The sequence below is a fragment of the Gymnogyps californianus genome, chromosome 4 (genome assembly GCF_018139145.2).
Source record: "Gymnogyps californianus isolate 813 chromosome 4, ASM1813914v2, whole genome shotgun sequence".
Classification (NCBI taxonomy): Eukaryota; Metazoa; Chordata; class Aves; order Accipitriformes; family Cathartidae; genus Gymnogyps; species Gymnogyps californianus.
In genome coordinates, this window is record NC_059474.1 from 30,858,149 (window position 1) to 30,874,195 (window position 16,047).

The following is a 16,047-nucleotide window of genomic DNA, read 5'->3' on the forward strand; positions in this document are numbered from 1 at the left end:
CAAATTCTGATAATCCCAAACAGTGTATCACAGAGAACATGCAGCTATTAAAAAAGCATGTTGAAAGTTACTTCAATAAGTGCTGTACAGTACAGGGTTCTAGCAGAGACATTCATCTATACTACCACTCATTGAGTTATAAGTTCAAAGTTCTGACTGGTGTCTGTTGTAACTTTAACTAGTGACAGACAACTGATACCAAAATGTATGAAATCAAACTGATTTAAGTTCTAGCACACAGTTTTTAAAGGTGGGGAAGAAAAAAAAAAAACAACAAAACAAAACAAATGAGAACAAGCCCAGTACAATTCTAACTATCAAAAATTATATGAATAGTTCAACTTACTCTTTTACTGAGGCAGATAACTGGCCACATACTACAACCTAAAGTGCAGCAGCAGCAAAGGCATCCACATAGTAGCCATCGTACATTAACTGGAAGGTTCTTCTTAAGACAACTGTTAACTCTACTGATGCTGGCTTTAAATTCTTCAGGTGCAACCTACAAGGCGGGGAAAAAAAAAAAACAAAACAAACCAATCTAGTACCACAGCAGTGCGATTTATTACTCTTACAATGGTCTACACCTGGAACTCTTGTTTTTGTAATAAAATCTTAACTCTAATTCCGAATTCATATTCACAGATACTCACCTTTCCAGTTAAAGATGAAGGAAATTCTGCTTCAAATTTGTTGCTTAGTCCAAACCTGCAAAAACAAAATGAAGATCATATCAAAATTATAAATAACCCCAATCCATGCCACAAGTTACAAGCACCTCACAATACTCTCAGGGTTTGTATCACAACAGCATTAATTTCAGGAAAAAATCGTTGTTATTAAAAGTAATTCCTAAAATTATCCTAACTGACAAAATGACACCATTGTACACAGTTTGAAATCCACCTTGCCTATAGTCCCTTCTTAAAGTTCTGTTGATACTGTTGACTCTTCCCCAAACTCAGCAAAATCTCTATACGCAATAGTGGCAAGTGTGAAAAGTGAAGAGAAGTAGTTAAGGGGAAAGGGGAAGTAAGTTAAGGCCACAGTTTGAATTAGCCCCCTCCTCCACCAGTACAGATGTATCTTGAAGAAAAGCTCATCCAGTGCTATTCCACTCAGGTCATGCTAAATAACTGTTCTAAGCATAAAAATGGAATCAATACCAGCTTGTTTATTCAGAAAAAAATACACTAATAACTTTCAGAACACAAAATACTACCTAAAAAAACATGATGTAAATGATAACTAATTTGAAAAAAGCATATCAATTATGAATGTAAAGCTATGAAGTAGTTTGAGATGAACTGGAGTTACTGACTATTCTGGGTTTCAGAAGATCTAAAGATTAGAAGAGTTTCACCTTGTCTATAAAATAAATTGTTTTCTATCCTACAGTTGGCTGGTTGGCTTCAGGAATGGATGAACCTCAAAGAAAGTTTGAATATTTTCTGGCATCTGGTCTGGGCAATAACTTCTAACTGGGACTACACAGTCTAACAAAGTCATTAATAAAACCGTATGACTGGCTACTAATTTGGTAAACAGCAGTCAGTGTAAAATTTAAGTTGTAATTAAAAACCTTCTGAATAGAAACCAAAGCAGTCTTACTATTAGATACTACAAACAACACAAATCAGAAATTAAACTGCTGAAGACTTGAATATTGGCAGCAAGACCTATCACACATTGCTCAGTTGTACGTAGAAAAGCTTACCTGAGCCCTGATAGTTGAAGATTTTAAAGACATAGTTCACTTTGATAATATGTTTATTGAGCAGCTAGGTATTTCTGAGGGTTTTGTTTTGGGTTTTTTTTTTCTTACTGAACTGAATGATCTGCATGCCAATGGAAAACTTTGTCCAAGTAATCAAATGGGCAGTTACATGCTGTACCAATAGTGAGCTACTGTGGAAGGGCCTCACAAAACCCAGTGGACGAAAGGTGACAGATGAGCTTCTGCATAGATAAATAAAAGGTGGTGAATCTTAGGAAAGCTAAACTATGCTTATGTGACACTCAACTAGAGTTTGGCAGCTACAGCTCGCGAGAGAGATCTTATATCACCACTCATGATTCTCTTAAACATCACCTCAATGCAAGCAGCAGCCGCCAGAAATAGCAATAAAATACTGGGCACCACTAGGAAGGTGATGAAGAACAACACAGAGGGCATCGTTTTGACTCTCCATAAAACTCTCATATACCCACATATTCAGTACTGGGTGCAGCTCTGGCATGCACATTTCATGGAGGACTTAGCGAAGTTAAGAGAAAGCAGAGAGAAGGAAGACTACTATAATTAAGGGAATAAAGCAGCTGCCTTAGGAGACTAACAAGGCTGACACAAACTTGGAAAAGAGAAGGCTGAGGGGGGTATATGATCAAAGTGCAAAGATTCAGGAAGGCAGTGGATAAGGTGAACGATTAACTGTTAATCACCAAATCCCACAACTCAGGGCACCCACTGAAGCTAGTCGGAGATTGGTTTAAAACAGATAAAAGAAAGTGCTTCTTTAAGCTGCAAGTAGCAAACCTCTGGGTTTGTTTCCCCTTGAGATTAGTGACTTAGACTGTGCCAACAGATTTGAAGAGAGATTACACAAATTCCCTGACAAACAGACACTAAAGGGAAGACGATGTTGAAGTATACATCACCTCACAACTGCAGATGCCAGAGAGTACAAGAATGGACACCAGGAAACAGCTAGACTTGCACGCAACCCGTAAGTAGCAACGCCTGTTGCTACAGTTTGCAACAGCACGCTGGGCTAGACAGTTTACGAATTTGATGCTGGAGGTGATTTTTACATATGGTCTTAAGTAAAAAAAGCCATCTCCCTATCATTGACTGCAGGCAGTAGAATCATAGAAACATAGAATGATTTGGGTTGAAAGGGACCGTCAGAGATCATCTAGTCACTAGATCAGGTTACTCAAAGCCCCATCCAGCCTGGCCTTGAACATTTCCAGGGAGGGGGCATCCACAACTTCTCTGGCCAACCTGTTCCAGTGTCTCACCACCCTCATCGTAAAAAATGTCTTCCTTATAGCCAACTTAAATCTACGCTCTTTCTGTTTAAAATCATTGCCCCTTGTCCTGTCACTACAGGCCCTAGTAAAAAGTCCTTCTCCATCTTTCTTACAAGCATCCTTTATATATTGAAAGACCGCAATGAGGTCTCCCTGGAGACCTTACTTACACATAAGTTACCTAGCATATTTGAGTATTTGTAATTAGAATAGTAGCTCTGCAACTCCTACAAATCCCTCAAAACTGGTGAAGTAACAAATGGAAATTGTTAACCAGAGAAATATATGGCAAGTTTACCCCTTCAACACAGAACAAAGAAAACCCATACTTACTAGAAACATACCTCTACCATTGAAAAATCTGTTGAATACTCCATGATAGGAGGACTATCCACCCTTTTCCCAAAATCCTGAGTGAAACCAAGTGCTGAGGTAAATGTCAGAAAGAAGCATCATGCCCTATCAGTTAAGCTACTTAAAATTGCCAGTAGGTTGAAGTGGAAACCAAAGCCTGAAAAAATCCCTTGGATCCATACACATTTCATAAGCAGCCAAGCCTGGAGGACTCCAAGCTCAAGATACACTGCTGCCATCAGTAGTCTCAAAACTAAAATGTCACACCACTTTACTATATAATTAATTCATCAAATCAGACAGATATCTAAAGAGATGTCTCTTCAAAGAATGATCTTCATGTACTTGATGCTTCAACATCCAGAAGATATTTACTATGAATAATGGAATTAAATATAAATTTGAGAAATAAGGGAGTGGCAAACTAAAGGATAATTCAGTCTAAAGCAGCACTTGTTGCAAGAACTAAAATGAAGCTGAGCCCCTGATCAAGAGATGAGACAGAATTTCAGCTGTCCCTCTACCCAGAATACTAAGGAAGCCCTTTACTCTGAGACATGAGCAGGTAAGTCAAAGGCACAACTGAGAGCACTCCCTGCTCTCAGTTAAGTCACAAAAAGATCTAATTGCAGGGAAAGCCCTGCTCAGTCTCCTGCTGAAGACTGGCTGGGAAATCAGCAGGACAGAAACAAGGCTTTTTTGTGAATGCATGATCCAAAAGTATTCTAATGTTGACAGATTCATCAAACACAAGCAAATATTCATGGAGATCACAAAAGATGCCTGATAAAGACAACCCTACTGGAAAAGCTCTAGAGGTATCAGAATTTACAAATGCGATGAGGCAGAGTGAGGCGCAGAAACTTCTGACCAATACAGTTACACTTTGGTGAAGTTATAAGCAAATGAGACAGACTCCGTACTCAAGGCTTGTGGCAACGTTTAATACATGGTGGGGTAGCGAAACTGAAACATCAAAGCTAACTCAGCCAGCTACCAACGTCATTCTGAGCTTTCCATATTACAGTTTTGTCACCATACACAGGTAGTAAAAAAGGGTGACTCCATATATTAAAAGCTTTGGTAAGTAATTATGTGATCTGCGTATTATCACTCTTGACTGCAGGCTGCAATTTGGAAATTAAAATATTAGAAACTCCACAGAACACTACTACATGTTCACTGTAAAGACATAACAGCTCTGACAAAAAAGCAGCAAAAAGTGTCTTAAAATCAAACACTGGAAATCAATATTTTGGAGATGCATTTCCTCAGACAGCTGTCCTCATATAGCACTAGATTTCTTTTGTACAATATCTTCAGTGACACGTACTCTTCTTTGCTTGCTCTATGCCCTTCCCATTCTGCATCATGTCTTCAACAGATCCGTGCTCACCTCATGCACGAGTACTTTCTTTAACCTTCCTGGAACCTAGAAAAGTGTTTCTTGAACGTGACTCTGCTTGAAAGGTTCAGCAGAGTTCCTGCCCTTGTGTACAGTGGAGAAAGAAATGGTGAGAGGTAGAAACTTCAAAGTACAGAAGTTTACAGTATAGGACACAGCCAACCCGCAACCTTTTCTCAGCTTGCAGCTCAAATTTTCCTAGCACATAAAACCGACATGTGCTATCGTCTTCCTCTTTGTCCTCTCTTATGAGGACACTAAACCATTTTTTCCACTGCTCTCAACCATACTCTTCAGTTCCACATGTTCACAACCCTTACAAAATAAATATATATTCCACAGATCTTAACACTCTCCATCCATAATTCTCACATAGCCCTGTTTTCACTCATATGTCCTTGATACATAGTAAGGTTCAAAAATACGTAAGCAGACTTAAGTTTAATATTAAAGAAACTGACTTGGGTGAAAATGTATTTTGTGAGGGTTTTTTTTCCCCTCCAAACAGTTATCTTGCATCAACACACAATGCCCTAAGATGACAAACAGCACAGAAAGGCATTCACTAGCACATCACAACAGCTCTCCATCATTCCAGCACTGCAAAAGACTAATAAATCCAATATTACTAGCTAATACAGTCTGGTATATATAAGGTACATATGTCTCAACTGGTTGAGGAACAGAAAAGCACTGGAAAACAGCCACTGAGAAACACAATCAGACATCTATCACAAATATTCTCTTCGCAATTTCAAACTCATCGTGCACCTCTCTTTCCACCCTAATACGATTTTAGAAACAAGTATGAAATACCTTGGACTTTCAATTCCAAGTAAGTAAAGTTCTGTATTTTCTCAGCTTTCAAGTTTCTTGCCGTTAGAAGAGATCACCTCAAGTTATCAGAAACCAGGTCAAATATTACTCCTGACTACTGAGCTATCCAAACTCTGCTGGTGTGAAAACAGTTTAACTGAATATTTTTTTAAAAATGTTAAAAAAACCCCAAGAGTTTCAGAATTGTGTGCAGCATGCTCCAAATTGAGCTTAAGAAGAAAACTCTTAGTGCTAACCAAAAGCCCCACACCCTGGAAAGGCAAGCCCTTCGTACATTTTATTTGGATAATATTTACCTGCTTTCCTTTAATTGCTTTTAACTACTCAGCTTAGAAAGGACTCTCACACACTTCCATTGTCTGTTGGATGAAATCAGGTAATAGTAAATGTCTTTCTGACATTAATCTGTAGTCATGGAAATGACATATTTCAAACTCAACATTATGACTCCTATGTAAGATCAGAGAGGATATGACAACAGACTATGAAAAGAGAGCTTCTGTTTAAATACACACATGGCAGAAGCAGTCAGCAACTCTTGAAACTGCAGAGCCAGGGACAGATCAATCCAGTATTTGCTTAACTGCTGATAATTTTTGTCAGACCTTCAAAACACATACATGCTTTTATACCAGGCAAGACTAATTCATTATATACACAGGACTTGACCTATTCCTTAAATCTGCCAAGTGAGTGTTCTGACAGTGATCTAACTTTTAATAATAAGCTTCTCAATCAATGAGAAAAAAAGTTATAGGCTGTACGAAGGTAAAAGTGGCTGCTGCTATTTAGTGAACTGTTTACACCTGGTGCAACAAAGAAAGCAAATGAAGATCAATTGCCTAATTTTGAAGGTATGTGTTCATATTTCATTGCTCATCCAAAACCTAAAGAACAAATATTTTAAGGAAGATCTTAAAGTAATAATGAGCTAGTGACCATTAATGAAAAATTAATGAGGCAACCATCCTTCTTCAACCACAACACCCTCACTAGTCACAGACATGGTACACAAGCTTCCTCACAAGTCCACTAACGGGCCTTGATCATGTCTCGCACAACTTACCTTCCAGTACTGGAGAAGAAACCAGTGTTTGCCTCTGTTTCAGTTCTTCATACTTTCGCATTTGCTAACATGAAAACTATCTAATTGTGGTTTTGCTCCGTTTACCAGAAACAGACTAAGGCTACCAGCTTATTTTCAGAGAAGTCATTGGATGGTAACAACTTTTGTTCACAATAAACAGAGTCATATGCTGAACACTTTGGCTACACGCTTCTGTTCCTTTACGGGGCCTCCTCAGCCTCCTGCCCATCCACGTCCTCCCAAGCCTCCAAACCTCTCCCAGTCTATCACGTCTTACTTCCTGTTTTTAACCAGACAGCAAACTGCACTGCCCTGCTGTTAGTATTACCTAATGTCAAGCAAACATTAAAGCAGTAATGTACCAAAGTGCCACAAAACTATTTTAAATTTAACCCCGGATTTCTGGACAGGTCAGTATCTGAAAATCAGTAGAGTTTACGGGACTCGGAGCAATAGACCACAATACGTTCAACTGTTATGCTTCTATTACAAGCCTAGTCCTACTAAACAACTAATACTAAAAAAAACGTTTGCACTGCTGCGTTTTGTCTCCAGGTTGATATTTCAGCTTCTGAAACTGTACATCATAACTGACAACAACTACACTTCAGTCGAGTGAGCCTGACAGAACTGACTGAAGGAAAGATGCCCTCATCTGTTACGTCAGAGACACGAAACATTCACAAAACAAAACCCATAGTCACTCCCATGTTAAACACACTGAAACAACACATTATCAATCACAACTTAACAAGATTTTACATGTACCTATCTGACTCACGGACGCCTTTTCTTTCTTAAAAGTCCTCGGAGCTGTATTAGCGGCCACATGTTAAATGGGAGTGGGTAACAGACACATAAACAACCCTAAGCAATAGTCCAGCCGGTCATGTGCTGGCACATACCTGTTATACACAGGAACACAGGCACCAGGCACCTTACTTCCTGACAGCTCATCACTTTGAACAAATACTTCGCATTCCTCTGCCCGTCACAGCCCAAGTCAGCCTTGTTTCCTCTGCGCCTCGTTAGAGGTTTGCACTCGCTTGCGAGTCGCCGGCGGCATCCAGCTGCCCGGCGGAGCCGAGAAGAGCCCTCTCGCATCCCCACGGACGTCGGCGGAAGGGGGAGAAGGGAAGCAGTACCGGCCCGGTGCTCCCCCCGCCCACCTCCTCGACTTGCCCCAGGTTGTAACCGCCGGCTCGGCGCCACCGGCCACCGGCACCCCCAGGCCCGGCACGCAGCCGCCCCCGTCCCGCCGCCCGGGCCTCCACCGCCCGCCCCGGCCGCGCAGGCCCCGGCGCGGCCCTTACACGGTGACATGGCCGGAGCCGCGCACCACCACCGGGTCGGGGGAGTACTTGAGGAGCTGCTCCTCCAGCGCCCGCTCCTCGTCCTCCTCCTCCTCGTAGATCTCGTCAAAGTCCGCCATGGCCGGGCCCGGGCGTCCGCCGAGAGAGAGGAGCCGGGGCGACGCGACGGGGCCGACCGCAGAGGTCGGCGGGAGAGGGCCGGCGGGGACGCGCCGGTGCCGGGGCGGGCAGCAGTGGAGCGGCGGCGGCGGCAGCAGCTGAGGCGGCAGCGGCGGCGGCTCCGGGCGAGGAAGCGCCCGTCACCCTCCGCGGGGGGAGGGGGCGAGGGGCGGGGCAGGAACAACAACAACAACATCCGGCCGCGGGTCCCGCCCCGCCCACCCGCCGCGCGGGGCGGGGCGCGCGCCCGCCTCAGCGGGAGGCGGTTGGGCGGTGGGCGCGCGCGTTGCCGTGCTGAGGGCCCTGCCTCGCTGTGACCCGCAGCGGTGCCTTGCGTGGGGTTTCTTTGGTTCGTGTGAGGCGAGTGTTTTCTGTCCCCTCGTTTCAGCCCCTCTTTGGGCATCCATGAAAACAACCAAGGGGTCTGGGGGCCTGCTGTTAGCTGAGGGGTTGCCCGCTGGGCCCTCTGGCTTAGTTTAGGGGGATGTGAGGGAAGCAGCCCCTAACCAAGGCTGGCCTGTTCAGATGAAGGCTGGTGCCAAATGTTCGCGTGTCCCTTGGTGCTGTCGGTGTCTGGGTCCGCCATCCCTCCTGTAGCCTTTCAGCCTTCCATGGAAAGCACCACGCCGAGACTGTTGTTTGTATGGCGTGCAGAGCAGACACACAATGACATTGCAGAGGAATGGCCCCTTTTAGGACTATATGTGTGAAAGCTAGCCAGAAGACCCCAAAAGTGAACGAGACTCTTGTTTTCCGCAGTTTTGGTATTTGTCATAACCAAAACCTAAAGCAAAGGCTGGAATATACCAGTGCAAGCATAATGGCCTTAGCAACGGGTAGGCCGTCGGCTGTTGTGACAACAGGGGAAGGCAGCGCTGACATGGGATTTAGCAGTAGCAGGGTGACATTTTAAAAAGGGAGAGCAGATCTTTTTTATTTGACAGTGGACTGGTGGATCATGTACTTGCAGGAGTATTTGATGTATAGATAATGTCAGTTATGGGGTTCAGCCCCAAACAGTCAAGAAACTGTTCGGGGCTGAATCTGCCTTTCATGATTGTGAAGAGAATTCTACAGTCCCCTTTTCTTTCCTAGTACTTTACTCTGTATATCTTAATTACAATAGCCCCTTTCTCATATTAGATCATTTTTCCTCTGAAACCTGCGGTTCTTCTTTCCTGTCTTGTTACAGTATATATACTGATCATCTTATTTTCTGAAAGACTATGTTGCCGCTTAATCCCCATTACTCATAAAGATCCTCGTGGTGTATTTCTCAGGAATGAAGCGTATACAAAGATGTGATGGTGCTTACTGCTCTACGTAAAACCAGGGTAGAAGCAGTGTGGTTGTGAGATGGTCCATGACACTGTCTTTACTGTAAAGGAAAAAAACCGCATCTTTTACTGTCTCACTGGAAAAGCATGACAGAATTTCTGTCATGAGCTACTTGTAACAGGTTTCATTTCCCATATAACAGAATTCTACAGAATAACACAGAATTCCCCTGAGTAATAGTTTGCTTTCATACTAGTATGCTTATGCATGTTTTTTTACCTAGTTACTGTTCTTACGTATGTCTCACACACGGAAATTGGATTTAGCAGGACGGATGACTCATTGCTTCCGTCTAACAGTCCTGAAATTGAGAAAATGGACCAAATTAAATACTGACAAAAACAAGAGGAAGCCCACTAGTTTCAGTGAAGCTATGCCTCCTTGTGCTAGCTCACTCTACAGATGAATTTGGTAACCTGTTTGTTTTCAGCTTACTACTTCACAGTAGCAGCCAGGTGATCAGAGTTAATGCTGTGCAGCACCATGCTGGAAATCTTGGAAATGACGTTGAAGGGCTGGGCTTACCTACGTCACACCTGAGCCCTTGTAGCAGTGCTGCAGGGGCCAGCTATCCTGTTTGAGGTCCGAGATCCCTGTGCTGCATGGCATGACAAGCTTGGTTAGCTCGCTTGATGGGTTTGAGATAAGACAAGAAGAAAGTCCCAGGACCCTCGATCAGTTCATTGCATTAGGTGTACATCACTTGCCTAACAAATACCTGTTCCATGGTCTGCTGTTTCCAGTTGTTCAGTATGTGGCAGCCTTTAACAGATGAAGAGTTGTGGCAGATATTAAGTGGAAGTGCTAAGTTTCTACGTTGAGATGCCTGTGACGTTTCAGCATGTGTTCTGTAGCACCTGATGTGCTCAAAGCGCTGCGACTGACTGCAGTGGTGAGTGCAAGGTACTTCAGCGTGTCAGACTTCTGGGACAGGCACTAAACCCAAAGTACACACAGCCAGCAGCCACCTGTGAAAACTTCAGTTTAAGTAACATTTTCATCATCTCAAATGGGCACTGTTAGAGTCTTATTTTTCAGGCAGAAATTAACTGCCTTAATCTTGAGATTGTTGTGTCTGTCTGTCTCATTGGTGCTGACACCTTCAGTACTGGTCTCAGCAGTACTGGACCACCCTTAGAGGCAGTAAGTGAACTCCCCGTTTTGTGCAGCTGGTGTCCTACCACACACTGAAGAAGGTCTTACCATGGGCCTCTCCTCTGTTTCAAGGAGTATCACGTGAGTAGTCACTCCTTCTCCAGTGCTGTCACCTCACTGTCATGCGCCGGACGCCCCACCAGCCACGTGCTCCCAAGTCTGTACCTTCACATCACAGCGTTTGCTTGTGGCTGTTTTGGTGTGTACTCTGACCTGAAATGGTGGGACACCTCTCCTGTTTACAACGCGTTGTCCTTTCTCTGGGAATAGTGAGAGTAATGCCAGGGCGGTACTGATTCTATTTTTAAGCGACTTACTCTCTTTATATCTAAATAAAAGAGGGTAGGCCTAAAGTCCAGCTTGAAGAGCACTGTGCTGCTGTTCCAGGTAGGAGTGCCCTCCCCAGTGAATTTGCTTACTGCACCTCACAGTTCAGTGTGGGAGAACTGGTGCCATGCACAACTCTCTCTGACCGAGGTACTCGCTGCCCTCAGAGTTGCTCTGTAAGGACTGCGTACTGTAATCTAAAGGGGACTTTAGACCATTGTCACATTTCCTTTTCTGTAGCTCTTTATTCCAGTTCCCTCTCTTTCTCTTTTGCTGCCTGCTTTATTTTCCTGTCCTTTATCGTTTGTCCCTCTTCTTTTTCTGTGCGTTTCTTTCCCAGTTCCCCCTTTGTTACTGCTTCTTCCGCCTGCTTCCCTCTAACATCTTCTGCATTGTCACTCGCCTCATTCCTCCCACAATCTTTGGCTTGTTTCTCCCTGACTTTTCCTTTGTTAATTAGTACGTTGTTGGACTTCTGAAGGAAACTGTTTTACACAACAGGGCATCAAAGAACAAGCAGCAGGTGCAGGGGTAACCTTGGGCTTTGAACTCCTACCACCACTCGACAGCAAAGCAAGCTGGCAGGAACAGGTTCTCTTCTTCTTTCCCTGATTAATTAAGAGAAGAGAGGTAGTAAGAAGGAAAACAAGAGTGGGTGGTGATAGCAAGGGAAGAGGGCAATCAGGGGAGGATAGGAGGGTGCAGAAGCCAGAGAGAGGAAGATAGAAATAATAGACTATAACATACATTCATTGACACCAGAGAGGGAGTTTAGCAAAGCTACAGGACTCTAGCAAATCTCCAAGGATACTCTCATCAGGCTGTGCTTTGCTTTTTCTGCCCTGAGACCTCCTCTCACATCAGTCCCTTCCCTTGACACAGAGCCTCTCGTCTCTGGGTTGGCTCCTCTGTCCTGCTTAAATGTCCCATTGCTCTTGACAAGCCTGGCTGCAGTGCTACTGATAATGTAAACATTCCTGCTAATGGCATCAGTCACCACCACCCCTTGAGTTTCAACAAAATTAAACCAAAACAAAACCTAAAAATGAGATTTTGGTTACGGTATTGCAGAAATGTGGAAAGGCAAAGTCAGGAACGGGTAGGTAGCTACAAATAACACGGCAGAACTTACTGTTAGAGCCACAGGATTGCATTTGTTTCTCTGACCAGTTTCATTGCATTGTTTCTTGCTGATTAACTGATTATTTTGCAAAATCTCTGTAAAACCACAGGTAAACTAACCAAGGTTTTCTGGGCGAAAAGCAAAGGGAAGTCTTGACACTAAACCATTACAATAAGTCAAGAGTTATGTTGCTGACTTTATGATGCAGAATTGAGTGAGCTCTTAGAGTAAAAAGATAGGTCAAATAGCTCCAATTCACTTTATTTTTTATTAGCCTTTTTTGCTCCTGTCAAGCAATTTATTTCGTTTTCCTTTTGGTCCAGCTTCCTATATTGCATTTATATGAGGTTAATGAGGAGAGTGCAAAAGATACCTCTATATAGAAAATAGTATTTCTGAAAGAGACTAGGTCATAAATAAAGTAGAGAAAGCATAGATTTCATGTAAAGAGAAAAGCAGATACTTCCTTTTCAGAATTTCCTTAACGTATAACAAAATGAAGAATAGAGTCCTTGTAGTTTCAAGTCTGTTAAAACTGGATGGGTGCGGTTGGATACTCCTGCTCTTTCAGGGACCACGTAACAACACATGACTGAAGGCAGAACCTCCTAACCCAAAAAGAATTTGTGATATGCTCGACTTAAAGACCTACTTGTGTTCCACATAACCTACAGGCAAGATAAACTCTTGGCTGTTTTTAGGCATGACATTGAGGTTTTTTTTCTTGTAGGACTCACTGACACAGGAAATATGTGTGGTCACTTGTTTCTTCCCTTCCCAGCAATATGAGAATCTAATATAGCAGAATCCTTGGTGCTTTTTTTTTTCTATAATCACATCAATTAAACGGAAACACACAAAAAGTCTCTGGTTTTCATTTTATGTGAGACAGATGTAGCATTGAAATCGATGGGGGTTTTCAATGCTGCAAGTACAAAAGCATAAAGTCCACTAAAACCAAACATAAACAAAGTCATATAAACATGCAAATGGAACAGCAAGTTCTAGGTTTTTAAGACATTCTTAAAATGGCAAATGCACAGTATCAAACCTTTCTTCAGAAGATCACCTTTAAGAACAGTATCTGTTGGAAGTGCTGAAAACAAGTATCAAGGAATACTGTGGGCTGAATCCTCTGCTGTATCGGTTAGAGATACAGATGCTGTTCGTTGGGTAAAGCTGTGGTCAACTTCTATCCTAAAAAAACAATACAAAACAAAGAAGAAAGCCAATGACAAATGTGGGGCTCTTCTAGCTGCTATTGGAGTGAACAATCATACCTCCCTGAACATCAGCAGGGATTTTAATTTAATGTCTTTATTTTTCCTTGTTTCTTTGTTTTTCCATCCTTTGGTGCCTCATCTCGTAGTTTATGTTTATTTCAAGGACAGTTCTTTTTCTCTTGGTAAATATGACTGAATGACTAAGTTGTTTACTCACCATCTTAAAGAAACAGCAAGTGACAACTACTGCAACAGAACTGCAAATCTCGAAGCCCCTATAAAAAGAAGTAGCTTTTATATGAAGAAAGGGTTAAAATCAGATTTACTATCCTGTTGTTAAGATAAAATGCCTTCATGTAACATATTTTAGAGAATTAGACAATGCCTCTGTCCATTTTTGCTTGAGAACAGAAAGTGCCAAAGTTTTTATCCTGCTTAAAGGCAAATACCCTCTGCTATGCCACCCACATGTACCCAATCTGTTGGAAAACTAGAACTATGTATTCCTTTAGGATTGAGAACATAATTCTTTGCCTGTCAGATTATTCTGACAAATTACATTATAATTACTTCCTCATTAATTACTGTGACAAATGTTGATCTAAAGAGAATGGGAAAGGACGTCTTTCATTTAAAATCATCAAAACATGAGCAATTGAGATTTCCTCTGAACACTTTAATGTTCATTAATATTTGGGCATGCTAACATGTTCATTCCTATTGTCTATAAGCAAACAGAGATTTCTAGCACCTGTCTCTTCCAGATACGACAATTTTATTTCCTTTCGAATATCTTTAAAATAACATCTCTTCTGCTTCCAAGTAGATAATTTTCTCTCTGATAGCATAAGGCATGATCCACAAAGCATGAAAAAAATAGATGCTCTTGTTCTGAGAAGTTGTTTGAGGTGTGACAAAAGCACTTATAGTGGAATATATTACATTCCTAGAGCGTGAGGTCCTCAAGGAAGGTAAAGAACAAATAACAATTCCAGCCTCTGTGGTAAAGCATGAGAGATGGGAATAATCTGCAACCTGAAAAGAAACTTACTTTCCTTTCAAAGCAAGAGAGATATTGGAAAGGATTTGCCTCTCTTCAGGATCCAGTTCCTTCTTTGAGTTCGTTTTTGGCTGCTAGCAGTCTCGCCCTAAGCATCGGGCCTGACGTAGCAGAGTGAAAATCTGTTGCTTTATTCCATCACCATATGAATGCTGCAGTTTCTTGATGCATGTGTGCAGAAGCTGCAGAGGAAAGAATTGCACACGATTCAAAGGTACTTTGTGGTCAGATTTGTAAATCTCATTGCAGCTTGGTTAGGACGTTGAAGTAGAGTTGATTTCTCTCCTCGAAGAGACTAGGGTAACAATTCCAACCTGCAGCAGAGAATGAAATCAGTGAAGTTTGGTTAACTGGTCTGTTTGTACGCAATGGACAACTTGTACCAGAATGTCCTTGTGAGCAGGAGAGTAACCTGTATAAACTCTTGCCCACAAAGGAATGAGGAAGCGGCGTTAGGCTTCCTTTGCCCAAGGAGTTATTAAAGTGCAATCAGATTCAGCAGACTCTTTGCAATTCTGCAAGATCCCTTATGAAGCACTGTGATTTACTGCAAGATGCTGAAAGATAGGAGACTTTGGGTCAAATCCCAGTTCCGCAACTATCTTGCTCTGGGCCCTTGGACAAAATTGATTGTTTGAATCTGTACACCATTCCCATAGTGGGTGAATTACTGGCAGGACTCTCATTGATTGGGAAGCTCCCAGGGTTTTTCCCACTGGGTGATACCTTAACATACAAATGTTGTTTCTATGTGTGCATCTAGGAAGTGTGATCATGGCTTTTATTTTTATTTCTTTGGTACCCTTGAAAGACCTTTTGTAGCTCTGGAGAATGAGCTGACCTCTTTTGTTCCCCTAGCCTGAAAAAGGTCATATTTTGTTTAACTAACCTTTGAAAACACCAGGCCAAATTCTACTCCCACTGCACCATTCAGAATAGCTGCAGAGTAACTCTGTCTTACAGCTCTGTAACTGAGAGTAGTATTTTACCCAAACCTTTCCATCTTCTGACTTGTAACAAGTCTGTCTCAGTATGTCTGAGAGTGCAGAGAGTCATACCTCTTATACACTGCAGTGTTAACTGTATTCTAGATGTATAGGTGTTTTAATAGGAATATTAGTTCTTTGGCTCAGCTGCAGTTTAACAGAGAGAACCCAGACTGCTAAAGTGGAGATACTTGAGTCTGAGCTGCTCTTCAAGCATTGAACTCTTTTTTTGGCTGATGTTTTTTCATCTCGTCAATGTATAATAGCAATTATACTTTGTTTGCACTTTAAAATTGTGACTTATACCTTCCTGGTTACATCTTCTGGCAGTTTAGGTTCCAATATTTCTTCCTTCTTCAGAAGCTTCATACTGTATTTTTTTTTCTATTTTAATGTCTTTCTTTTTCACTAGAATAGTGCTCTGAACCTTAAAAACCAATTTTCAGGACTTCTGTCATTCTTTTTCCATTAGATTTTGGCGTAGCCTCAACACTATAGCAGACTAGATAAGATTTGAACTAATATACTTACACAAGAACATAGAATATGTGAAATTACTTTGGTTCTATGATTTTTCAAAGAGAAAGCTTCGAATACAAGCTTGGACAATGTATTCATTATAAATAAGAAGAGGCAGGCTCTGCAAA

At 42.1% G+C, this 16,047-nt stretch overlaps 1 protein-coding gene across 1 annotated transcript in view; it reads right to left on the reverse strand.

Moving 5' to 3' along the window:
- The window catches only part of CHIC2 (cysteine rich hydrophobic domain 2), a 31,889-nt gene extending 23,637 nt beyond the window's left edge, over positions 1–8,252 (reverse strand). The window contains exons 1-3 of the mRNA XM_050895445.1: positions 8,030–8,252; positions 654–708; positions 347–502 (exon numbers count right to left, since the gene is read on the reverse strand). Coding sequence (XP_050751402.1) covers positions 347–502; positions 654–708; positions 8,030–8,148 — 330 coding nt within the window. The 5' untranslated portion in view covers positions 8,149–8,252. The remainder of the gene's footprint in view (positions 1–346; positions 503–653; positions 709–8,029) is intronic.
- Positions 8,253–16,047: the final 7,795 nt, after the last annotated feature.